The sequence below is a fragment of the Mirounga angustirostris genome, unplaced genomic scaffold (assembly GCF_029215605.1).
Source record: "Mirounga angustirostris isolate CCGP_5_RB_7025 unplaced genomic scaffold, mMirAng1.0.hap1 SCAF_5, whole genome shotgun sequence".
NCBI classification, from domain to species: Eukaryota; Metazoa; Chordata; class Mammalia; order Carnivora; family Phocidae; genus Mirounga; species Mirounga angustirostris.
In genome coordinates, this window is record NW_026991713.1 from 159211734 (window position 1) to 159224718 (window position 12985).

The 12985-nt window shown below is 42.5% G+C and overlaps 1 protein-coding gene across 13 annotated transcripts in view; it reads left to right on the plus strand.

Annotated features, from left to right (window-relative positions):
* The window catches only part of TNRC6A (trinucleotide repeat containing adaptor 6A), a 102882-nt gene that overhangs the window by 56890 nt on the left and 33007 nt on the right, over nt 1–12985 (plus strand). For 11 of the 13 annotated variants that reach the window (XM_064592826.1, XM_064592823.1, XM_064592818.1 and 8 more), the window contains 4 exons: nt 6250–8829; nt 10199–10375; nt 11531–11706; nt 12873–12905. In XM_064592826.1, coding sequence (XP_064448896.1) covers nt 6250–8829; nt 10199–10375; nt 11531–11706; nt 12873–12905 — 2966 coding nt within the window. The remainder of the gene's footprint in view (nt 1–6249; nt 8830–10198; nt 10376–11530; nt 11707–12872; nt 12906–12985) is intronic. The other 2 variants (XM_064592817.1, XM_064592822.1) reach the window with 2 other exon arrangements.

The following is a 12985-nucleotide window of genomic DNA, read 5'->3' on the forward strand; positions in this document are numbered from 1 at the left end:
ATGTGCACATTCATTATACTTCACCTTTAATTTTCCACAGGAAATTCCCTAAGAATAAGGATAGTCTCCTATTCAACCGTGATACCATGATCCACCCTTAGGCAAAAGGGGAGACACATTCAGCAAATCCTGTAATAGGTAGTTTGTGTTCACATTTCCACTGGTTGTCCCAAGAATGTCATTGTTTGTTTATAGTATGATACCATTTATATAAAATACAAAGCTTCTATATTGCTTAGGGATGAGTTCAGATTTTGAGTGGTTACCATTCAGTGACCCACTGGGGAAGGAAGGAGATGTGATCAGAGAAGAGGTACACAGGAGTATTCTTTGTTAGTGTATTAAGGGGAAGAGTATGTGGGTATTGTCTGTATTACTCTTTATAGCCTTTACTATGTTTGAATTTTTCTTTCTTTTTAAAGAACCTCAAGGACATTTGAGCTATATTGGTGAATGACCAAGAAATGGGGCTGTTTTAATGAAAAGAAATGTTAAGTTTCCAGAGACATTTAAAGATGAAAATATTGTCCATCTGCCTGTGCTCTTTACTGTCTTTTCACTGTAGTGTCCATCCTTCTTGTCCGGGAACTTCCGCTTCTTGCTCTCTACTTGGACCTCTTCCCCCTTAGTCTATAAATGTAGTTACATTTGTATCATTAAAAAAATTAAACCCCCAGTCTCTTGAGGACATTATAGAATTTCTCTCCTCCCCCTTCTTACAGAATAGTCTATGTTTGCAGTCTGTAATACATGACTTCAGTCCTCTGTAATCTGGCTCCTTCCCACTTCACTAAAATAGCTCTTACTAAGGTCATTGGTTTTCTGAATGTCAAATCTAGGCTTAGTGATTTTCAGTTGTAGCTGTGGTAAAAAACAGCCTTTTCCATTTTCATCTTAATAGACACCTACATTTTTTTTTATTGTTGATCACTTTCCTCTTCCTTAAAGCTCATTCTTGCTCTCTTCTTCGACCAGTTTTCAGATTTTATTCCCTCCCATGACTTTGCTTCACATCTCTCCTGAGTCTTCGATTCATGCCTTCTGGATGTCTTCAGCTGATGCTGGGCCCCTCAAACTCCACACATCCAAAATTGAACTCCTCGTCTTGCCACATACCAGTGTCATTTGTTGAGTTCTCTTGCTCAGAAGGTTGGCACATCCAGTCACCACCCATCTGGAAATCTTAAAATCATGTTTGACTGGCCATCTCCGTGTCTCATAGGCCACTGGTTTCCCATGTCCTGCCGATTCCAACTCCAAAACGCCTTTCCGCTCTCCTCTCTTGTGTGCATGGCCATCACCACGGACCCGACCCCGTGGAGGCCCTCGCTGTCCGGTCTGGAGGGGCAGCCCCTAGATTGTCTTTTATGCCTGTCTCCCCACCACCCTCACCTCATCTCTCAGACCAGAGACCAGTCCTGATCCGTGCCTTGCATTTGGTTGGGAGTATTGCTTTTGTCGTCTTTAGTCTAGAACAGAGAGTGGCTTGCAGCCCATTTTGGTCCGGTTTTATTGGAAGGCTGCCACGCCCACTCATTTACATGTTGTCTCCGGTGGCTTGCAGGCCACAGTGGCAGAGTGGTTGCCGCAGAGACCGCTCTGGCTGGCAAAACTGAAAGTATTCACTAATTGGGCCTTTACAGAAAAAGTTTGCCAGCCCCTGGACTAGAGGCCAGAGTAACTGAAAGAAACATTTTGACCTTTGTCACTGAGTGCTGTTTGAAATGGGCACGCCAGGTTCTCTCATATTCCCAAGTGATGCTATGTCATACTTCCCAGAAATACTCTAAAACCAGAGTACATTTACTTCTGAAGACTTTGCCCTTCTGGTGAGAATGAAAAGTCTTTAAGGCAGAAGGCACATGTTTAACTATTTTGTTTGTTACGTGCTATATATTTAATAAGAAAAATAAATTATTTTTCCTGTACCTAAATTCTTCCTGAGCAGATTATTACTGTTTCTTTACAAATCACTTGAATCATCGCCAGTCTTCGCTCTGCCTCCACATATCCCTTTTGATCTTTGGGAATAGGTGCTATGAGATGCACTATTCTTTCTGAGGTGTGGTGCTCGAGTTGCCCCAGTTCTCATAAGGTAATTTTGTGTGAGAATAAGAGCTGATGGTATTATTTTGGATTTCCAGTGTTCTTTAGTAAGGCACAATCTTCCAAATCTTCATTTGCCTACATCAGTGCAGTGTGTGAAAATCTGTATTTTGCACCATGCTTAGTAAAACTCAGCTGCCCCCTTTCCTCCCACCAGCTTGGGGCTTCACAGTCTTACTGTTTCTCACTGTTCCCTGGAAAAACGTAACAGCATTGTTAATTATGTTCCTCTGTGTTTATCCTCTGGATCATTTGTGATGATGGGTTTTGGCTTCCTGTCTGTAAGGGAAACACTAAAATTTTCACCTCTCCCAATTCTGAAAGAGTCTCTGTCTCTGTGAAACGTTTTAGTTGCGATTGCTGAGGAGTCTTTTTTTCAAAGCTTTAGTTAGACTGGGATCTCCCCACCTCTGTCTTAGCTACACGTTTTTCATAACCAAAAGATCCTTGGTAAATGCAGTTTTTGATATAGCCTTTTAATTTTGGGTTTTTTGAAAGTAGCAAGTAGTTTTTAGATTAAAAATGAAATTAAAAAAAATTTTTTAATGAAATTTTAGCTAATAAATGCTGATGGTGTCTCTCATTTTCTGAAAATACATAATATATTAGCAAAAGACAAATTTAGGCCATGCCCTGCCCCCTCCAAACCAGGTCGTGACCAGATTCTGAGAGAAATTTTTACTAACATTAAAGGTGATAGAGTTTGGTTTGCAAAATGGATCCTGCTATTTGCTGGGGGTTTTTTGTTTGTTTCCTTGCTTGCTTTTGATGTATTCTGACATAAAATGACTTCACATTTTGGGTAAGTAGTCAAATCTATGTCATTTCTTTTGTGGTGTCTTTGCTTTTATGTATAAAATACTCTCATTCACTGGTAACTTCATGGTTTCATCTTTTAACACATTAATCAGACGAAATTATTTTTGATAAATTGATTTTAAGAAATCTTTTTAAAGTATCAAATATTCCTTTTCTCCTACTGATTTAAAATACTAACATTTGACAAACACTTGGGTCTGTCCCTGGCTTCCTGGTGCCGTTCAGCTGAAGCTTAGCTGCTTGGCCGGTGCGGCGCTCGTTAGCTGTCACGTGACCCTGCGGCGCCCCCCGCACCCCATCCCACTACTGAGATTCTCTTTCTCATTCTCTCATGTTTTATGTGAATTTTTAAATCACTTGAACCAAGTTGCAGACTCTTGTTAGCGATTTCTTATAATTGAATTATACTTTAAGAAAGAATATTATTCTATCTTGCTATCCAGGAACAAGTTTCTGTACTTAATCAAGTTGTGTTCTGTGGCCTGCAATAAAACTTAATCATGTATGACTTTACATATTTCTGTTAGCTTTATTCCAAGTTGCTTTATAGTTTTTGTGGCTGTTAGGATCTTTTCTCGGTCACATTTTCTCGTCGACTACTTCTGGTATATAGGAAAACTGTTGCTTTTTACATGTTAATCTATTTTGTTTCTTTTCCACTATGCTTACCTTTTTTCTGGGTCCCCATTCATCGGTCAGTACTTCCAGCACAAGGCTGAGTATAAGTGTTGAGGACAAGTACCCTGCCTTTTCCCTGTCCGTATGAGAATGCTTCTGCTGTTTCACTGTTAAATTCCAGGTTTTGTGTTCAGCCTAGGTCGTTTTGTCTGACATTCCCAATCTCGCTTTCTTACTTCTGCTGGGTGGAAGTGGCAAGAAACACTGGCATGTGTGAGAAAACAAATAGTGGCAACAGGTACTTTTACTCACCTCTTTGAGGTGATGATAATGGTGATGGTGGCTTGACTGTTAGATCTGGAGAAAAGTGGATGAATTTGGGGCTTGGTGGTGTTTGGGATTTGCCATGCACAGTAAGGTTTTAGGAAACTTACTGAGATGAAGAAAACCATAAAGAAACCGGATTTTTTTTTTGGAGGGGGGGAGAGGCATCTGTGGGGGAATAATCCAGGAGTTAGTGTTCTGTTTGAGACCTTTAAGTAGAGACTTAATGTAAGCAGGTTGTATGATTTCTGATTTTGTTCTCCATGAGATAGACGTGGTGGAGTGGAAAATGTGCTTTGGAGACAGGACTGAAATAATCAGGAGAGTCGTCAATATGTATTAATTAGTGATAATAACAGCCCTCATTTATTAAGTACCTAATTTGAATCAGATATGGTTCAAAGCATTTTTAATTATTAACCACTTAGTTTTCCAGTGACTGTTTCAGACAGGTGCTATTATTGCTCCCCCTTTACAGTTGAGGAAACTAAGGTACAGAAAGATTGAGGATCTTGCCTGTGATCACACAAGGAAATGGCGGAGCAGCTTTTAAACGCAAGCAGTCTGGTTGCACAGTTGTGCTCTTAGTCACTGTACCAGACTGCCCATTGCAGAGCCCTTCTTTGAAGCTGGCACTGAGCGAAATACTTCACAAAGGACAGTATAGTTAACAGCTGGGTAGAGAGGTACTGTTTGTAGCCCTGTTTTGCAGATTTGGGCATACCACTGCTGCATAGAGCCCAGACATGAATCTTGGTGTCTGTGAGAGTTCCAGCCATGTTCTCAGCCAGCTTGCTTTATTATCCAATGCTGAATCCTGCCTTCCTCATGTGATTTGCTATAACTTAACCTCTGGGCCTCGATTTCCCCATCTACAAAGTGAAGGTAGTATCTGTGCTCTAGGGTTGTTCCAAGGAGTCAGTGACAAAAATGCGTAGAAAACATGTGATCCATGATCCGTGCTGAATGATGTTGCTGGTGGTGCAGGTGCTGGTGTATTGGTTTGTTTTTACCCCGTGAGACAGACTGTTCGGTATCCTGTGTTGCGTGAGAAAGACCTTCTCGCGGGCACTGAAAGATGACGCGCTCTATTTGGCAGCTTAAAACAATGATTCCCAAACAGGGAGTGGAGATCAGAGTCTCTTATGGAACTTTAAGATTCATGTATTTGGTGAATTATATATACACTTTTGGTCTCTCTCTAGTGCTTTTTTCTGCTGTTCTTTCTAGCTCATAGTGTTTTGCTGCTTGACAATTGTGCTTTGCGAGAAAATGATGCGAGATGAACCTGATTTTCCATATTAGCAATATACCAGTAGTGAGTTACATTTGTTTTCTAGGCCTGCAATCCCTGGCAGCTGGTTCATTAGGTATGGGATGTGACTTGAATGTATGTGTTACTTAAAAGCACCACGTAGGATACTGAGTACTACTCTTGGCAAGAACTACAATATAAGCCACCCCCTAAAGACAGTCTAAAGGCAGACATTTTATGCAGGTTAATATCTCTGAGGAACTTTTAACTACCAGATCCTTAAACCGAAGGAGAGGAATGAATCTGGGGAAGTATTAGAAGCATGAGAACTGCTTGCCTCCTACCTGCAGGAAAACAACTAGATGATAATATATAGCAGTGAGTCCCAAGATTATAGGATTCTGTGATTGGTCATTAATGGTGTTTAATGTCAACACTTGATTTTCTAATTGTCATAATTCTGTGATCTTCTATAAAACATGACTATGAAGGTAAATTAAGAATTTTTGTGAAGGAGAATGCAACTAAAAATACTTGTGTGCAGTATTTCAGGTTGAATAAAAACACTAATGAAATGGAAATAAAATGGAAAAGGCTTTGTAGTTTTTATAAACTTGTTCTAATACCCAAAGAGCTGTATGAAAAAGCTCCTCTAAGAAAGGGAAGACAGGAAAGGATTTCTGGTATGTTTCTAATACATGTAGTCAAGTTCGTCCTGTTCACTTGTCCTCACACATCTCCTTCCCAGCCCCTTCTTTCCCATGTCAGGCCTCTAGGCTTGGGTTGCTTCATTATCCCAATACATTACTACCACCTAGTTCTTCTTCACACCAAAATTCTTTTACTTGCTGATAAATACCAGTTTGTTCATTCAGCAGTTATCTATTGAGAGGGGCTCTTGTGTTCCAGGTACTGCCCTAGGCTCATAGGATAGCATCAGTGAACAAAGCAGCAAAATACCCTGCCCGAGTGGAATTACTAATTGGATAAGAAAAATTGGTGGCTGGGATATAACCAGTGCCTTTGTAACCATACTGCCAAGTTAATGTCGAGGAACCACATACGTTTATAACATTTATCGCCCTTTCAAACACTTCGTAAGTTTTTGTACTTCTCCTTTATTCTAGATATAAACCACAACACTTCAGGATCCCATTATGAAAATTCGCAGCGGGGACCTGTGTCTTCTCCGAGTGACTCTAGCACAAATTGTAAGAATGCTGTTGTAAACGACTCCCCCGAAAAAGAAGCATGGCCCTCAGTCCCTGGCAGTGATCCAGAGTTGGCTTCAGAATGTATGGATGCTGATTCTGCCTCCAGTTCTGAATCAGAGAGAAACATCACTATCATGGCTTCAGGAAGCACCGGTGGTGAAAAAGATGGCCTTCGGAATAGCACTGGACTTGGTTCCCAAAACAAGTTTGTGGTTGGTAGCAGCAATAACGTGGGCCATGGAAGTAGTACTGGGCCATGGGGCTTTTCCCATGGAGCCATAATAAGCACATGTCAGGTCTCTGCGGATGCTCCTGAAAGCAAATCAGAAAGTAGCAACAATAGAATGAATGCTTGGGGCACTGTAAGTTCTTCATCAAATGGAGGGTTAAATCCAAGCACTTTGAATTCAGCTAGCAACCATGGTGCCTGGCCAGTATTAGACAACAACGGACTTGCCCTCAAAGGGCCTGTAGGGAGCGGTAGTTCTGGCATCAATATTCAGTGCAGTACCTTAGGCCAGATGCCTAACAATCAGAGTATTAACTCTAAAGTGGGTGGTTCTTCCACTCATGGTACCTGGGGAAGCCTTCAGGAAACTTGTGAATCTGAAGTAAGTGGTACACAGAAGGTTTCATTCAGTGGTCAACCTCAGAATATTACCACTGAGATGACTGGACCAAATAACACTACTAACTTTATGACCTCTAGTTTACCAAACTCCGGTTCAGTACAGAATAATGAACTGCCTGGTAGTACAGGGGCCTGGCGTGTGAGCACAATGAATCATCCTCAGATACAGGCTCCGTCGGTTATGAATGGCACTTCCCTTTCTCACCTTAGCAATGGAGAGCCAAAAAGCGGAGGCTCTTACGGTACTACGTGGGGTGCCTATGGTTCTAACTACTCTGGAGACAAATGTTCGAGCCCTAACGGCCAAGCTAATGGTGACACTGTGAATGCAACTCTAATGCAGCCTGGCATAAATGGGCCTATGGGCACTAACTTTCAAGTGAACACAAATAAAGGAGGAGGCGTGTGGGAGTCTGGGGCAGCGAATTCCCAGAGTGCATCGTGGGGAAGTGGAAATGGCGCAAATTCTGGAGGAAGTCGACGAGGATGGGGAACTCCTGCACAAAACACTGGCACTAATATACCCAGCGTGGAGTGGAACAAACTGCCTAGCAATCAGCATTCCAATGACAGTGCAAATGGCAATGGTAAGAAGTTTACAAACGGATGGAAGTCTACTGAGGAAGAGGATCAAGGTTCTGCCGCATCTCAGACAAATGAGCAGAACAGTGTATGGGCCAAAACAGGAGGTACAGTGGAGAGTGAAGGTAGTACAGAAAGCACTGGACGCCTCGAGGAGAAAGCAACTGGGGAAAATCAGAGTAGAGATAGGAGAAAAATTGATCAGCACACATTACTCCAAAGCATCGTAAACAGAACTGACTTGGATCCACGTGTCCTCTCCAACTCTGGTTGGGGACAGACTCCTATTAAGCAGAATACTGCCTGGGATACGGAAACATCACCTAGAGGGGAAAGAAAGACTGACAATGGGACAGAGGCCTGGGGAAGCTCTGCAACACAGACTTTTAACTCAGGGGCATGTATAGATAAGACTAGCCCTACTAGTAATGATACCTCATCTGTATCGGGGTGGGGAGATCCCAAACCTGCTCTGAGGTGGGGAGATTCCAAAGGCTCAAGCTGCCAGGGGGGATGGGAAGATGACTCTGCTGCTACAGGAATGGTCAAGAGCAATCAGTGGGGGAACAGCAAAGAAGAGAAGTCCGCATGGAATGATTCGCAAAAGAGCAAACAGGGATGGGGTGATGGACAAAAATCAAACCAAGGGTGGTCCGTTTCTGCCGGTGATAACTGGGGGGAAACTTCAAGGAGTAACCATTGGGGTGAGGCTAATAAGAAATCTAGCTCAGGAGGTAGTGACAGTGACCGGTCCATTTCTGGTTGGAATGAACTTGGTAAAACTAGTTCCTTTACTTGGGGAAATAACATAAATCCAAATAATTCATCAGGATGGGATGAATCTTCTAAACCTAATCCTTCCCAGGGATGGGGAGATCCTCCAAAGTCTAATCAGTCTCTAGGTTGGGGAGATTCGTCAAAGCCAGTCGGTTCTCCAGACTGGAACAAGCAACAAGACATTGTCGGGTCTTGGGGAATCCCACCAGCTACAGGCAAACCTCCTGGTACAGGCTGGCTGGGAGGACCTATACCAGCCCCAACAAAAGAAGAAGAGCCCACAGGCTGGGAGGAACCATCCCCAGAATCCATACGTCGCAAAATGGAGATTGACGACGGAACTTCAGCTTGGGGAGATCCGAGCAAATACAACTACAAAAATGTGAACATGTGGAACAAAAACGTCCCAAATGGCAGCAGCCGTTCAGACCAGCAAGCACAGGTACACCAGTTGCTACCATCTGCAAGTGCCATCTCAAACAAAGAGGCAGGCAGTGGCTCTGGTAAGTTTTCATTTAATGGAGTCTGACGGTGTTACGAAATGCTTCACAGTATTGTCAGCCTCGTTTCAATGTACTGTTGCTGCTGTAAGATTTGTTTAACAGTATTTGGATATGCACACAAAGGGCTTTTCCCCTCTGATCCAGGAGGAGCTTCTAGGGAAGAAAATAATAGGGCGTTTAACATCAGGGTACAGAGCTCTGCCTGTGGCCGCATTGGTTGTGGGTCTCACATACTCTCTTCTCTGTTAGGAAGACTTGAGAAGGCAGAGTTGGGAAAGTGATGTCAAGTGGGAATGCCCTACACTTCTCAGTTCTTCTGAGTCAGGCCGTTACTGTTTGGTTTCGTTATTTGATTAGTGTCCCCAGAAATAAAACAAGCATCCAAGTACAATACTCTCTAAATACCAGGTGCTATATTTGGCCTTAGAGGGGATTTATTTAAGTAGGCATGAAATCCAAGTCTGTTAGTTATACAGCGTGTATGTTTGTGTACTTAAAACATTTGATAGTACCTTTCTGACATATTCCAACTCTCATGACAAGGAGCTAGTTCCTATCTGCAGATGATCTTGACAATGACATTTTCATTAAGTGTCATTGGAACGCATTATCTTTGTTAATGGACGTTTTACTGAGTAATCATCAGTCCCTTCGGAAGTAGTGATAGGAGTGTTTTCATGAGCAAACCTTTCAGCATCCAATTTTTTCCCCTCAAGTATAGTTTATTAATTTAGATTCAATTCTTACAAGAAACAGGTATGTATCTAAGGGAAAGGCTGTTTTGGTTCTTTTGAACAATGTTTATGGCTTTGCTTTGGACAACCTGATACCTCAGAATTTTTAAGAAGCATTGTCCAACATGTATAAAAATAGGGTGCCTAGGTATTTTTAGTCTTGTAGTTATTTTATTTTATTTTTTTTTTGCCCCAGAACAGTGCACTATGTTGAAAGGTTGCACTTAACGGTAAAAGTTGTATACACATACCATTACCCAGCTTGATTACCTGCTTGGAATCAGTAGGTTTGGCTCAGAATGACTTGACTTTTCCAGGAATTAAATTCATCTTCAAAGGAGGATGACTTGGCCATAATTAAGGTCATTCAAAACAATGTGCTCTACACCCAGAGGGCAATTATGAAAGAAGAGGTGGGGAAAAAAATTCACACCGTGTAGTTAAATTATGATAATGGGAAATGATTTGTCTTCTTTGCATAAAACAGATGCCATTATTTTTGCCCATCGCAGCATCATTATTCGATCTGTGAATGTGAAGGTCTTCATCTTTTCCCTAAGTATTCCTTATTGCCCCTTATTCCACCGCACCACCCTACCATGTGCTGATGACTTCTTTTCCCACACTTTCTAAAGGCTGGGGTGAGCCCTGGGGGGAGCCTTCTACTCCAGCCACAACTGTGGATAATGGTACTTCAGCATGGGGTAAACCCATAGACAGTGGTCCCAGCTGGGGGGAGCCCATTGCTACGGCATCCAACACATCCACGTGGGGCTCCAGCTCTGTTGGTCCTCAAGCATTAAGCAAATCTGGTAAGTTATTGATAATTCCTGGTAGCTATTTTGTCGCAGTGGTGGTCTCTCATTGTGTATAATTAAATAATCGGATAATGCTTATATCATTGATAAATGTATCTGTGTATCATCATACTAGATGATTTCACTATTTGCCTCTTTCAATTTGTAACTTGGTTTGCTCTTTTAGCTTTCTGAATTTTCTTGTCTTAGAACTGTGTTAACTAATAAGGATTTGCATGTACTTCACCAAATCTAAGTTATTATTTTACCAAATAAGATTACCTATTCAAGCATCTTTCATGTTATCCAACCTGAGAGACTGGATATATAATCGTGTGGACACATATCCAAACTGTCTGGCTCAGGTTCCAGATTACTCCCCGAATATTATACAGAAAATGAACAAAGTTCAGGAGGGACCTGATTCAGCATTTGGATGAACGTTGTCCCTATCCCATAAGTTGTGTGTGGGGTACCCCATAGGAATTCCAAAGGCTGAGTCTAGAGTTGAGATACTTTCTGCTTATGACTTGCAGTACTTTGTGGCTGTTCTCTTTGAAAATATATATCAAAATGAATTCTTTGAAATTTCCTCATTCCTCTTTGCCTTGTGTGTTGCCATGCAGATTGTTAAATGAGTATGAACAAGAAGGCCACCATTGTTCCATGTTAGGAGCCTTCTGTTTGTAAAAAGCATGGGAGATATTTCATTGATTTTATTTTTTTTTTTTTAAGTAGGCTCCACACCCAGTGTGGAGCCCAGTGCAGGGCTTGAACTCATGACCTAAGATCAAGACCTGAGCTGAGATCAAGAGTCGGACACTTACCTCACCGAGCCACCCAGGCACCTCTGAAATTTTTAATTTAAAAAAATTTCTTGCTTAGGCGTGCCTGGCTGGCTCAGTTGGTAGAGCAAGCGACTCTTGATCTCAGGGTCGTGGGTTCAGGGCCCATGTTGGGTATAGAGATTACTTTAAAAAAAAAAATCTTGCTCAGTGGAACCTTCAACTCAGTATAAAACATACATTCCTACCATGCAGATTTGGGAAGGGAAATAGGGGTTTTTTTAGGGTCCCACGCCCACCCTGCCCCCTTAATGAGTGCTCATCCTCCAGAAAGAATTGTTTGATTAAAAGCATGTTTCTTTTTATATCACAAATCCACGATCAGGGCCAAAATCTATGCAAGATGGCTGGTGTGGTGATGATATGCCATTGCCTGGAAATCGCCCCACTGGCTGGGAAGAGGAAGAGGATGTAGAGATTGGAATGTGGAATAGTAATTCATCTCAAGAGCTTAACTCATCTTTAAATTGGCCACCATATACAAAGAAAATGTCATCGAAGGTAAACATTTCAAGGGCAAAGCCCTTGAAAATTTATTCCAAAGATAGTTTACCCTCAGAAAATTAACGTTCTTCCTGCCTATTTATGGCAGTCAGTACAGTCCAGGCAGTCCCCAGCTTAGGTATAGCCTCTTGTATGGGCAGCCACCTAGACAGCCGTAAGACCGCAGGAACTTCCTTTCTCCCCACTGCTACAGCTTGGGATTTCTCTCTTCCTCCCCCTCCACCAGTGCTGGCTGGGACACTCCTCACCCCGGGGTGGTGCCTGCAGTGGTGGGGGTGAAGAGAAGGGCAAATCTCCTTGTTGACTCTTTCCATCCCACTGCCAGTTCATCTCTCGTTCCAGCTCACCTGCAGTCCCCGACCTCCCCTTTACCCAGAATCACCATCTTCCTTTTTCATCCCCCATCTGTAGCCCTTCCCTGCCCCCCGCCCCCGAAAGGTCCTATGACAAAAATCCCTAGGAATGAGCAGAGTTTGATTTTTCTCTTGTATGTGGATAAATCTTATTCCCAAACCTGTTGGTACATCAGAATCCTATGGCATTTGTTGCAAGTACAGCTTCCTGTACCCCAGGCCTACTATAGTTTTGGAAATTGGACCCCAAATGTCTCTGATGTAGAGCCAGAGCTGAGAAGCACTGACGCAGACCACTGGTTCTTAAGAGGTGGTACTGGATGCTGGTGTCAGAGTCTCTTGGGGACCATTTTCAAAATACGTTCCCAGACCCCTAGGTGGTTCTCCCCACCCCACCCTATTTGAGAACCGGTCCATCTCCACCCCACCCCTACCCCCGTCCCCAGACCTTAGAGGTCAAATATCCAGGAGTTCCACTAGCTGCCCACCAGGATCCCTCCCTTTTAATCCGGGGATTCTCAGTCTAGGACCTACCATTTTCATTTAAAAAGATGTTTCATTTGGATGAATTTGCCTATTGCCTCTCCATATAGCTTATGAAGTGCTTTCCCATATTTTACATAAGCCATTTGGTCCTCATGACCTTCTGAGATAGAATACCGATGAGGAAATTGAGACCGGAGGTGACTTGCCCAAAGATGCATAACTAGTAAGGGACAGAGCAAGGACTCAAGTTTAGGTCTTCCGATTCTAAAATCTGTGTTCTTCCCACTGGACCATGCTGTTTTGTGACTTTGTCTTTCCTTACAGGGTCTGAGTGGCAAAAAAAGGAGAAGGGAAAGGGTGTGTAGCCTTTTTACTCTTTCTCCTTTGTTTCTGCTAGTAAAAATCTTTTAGAAAGCAACTGCAAACATTTATTTAGC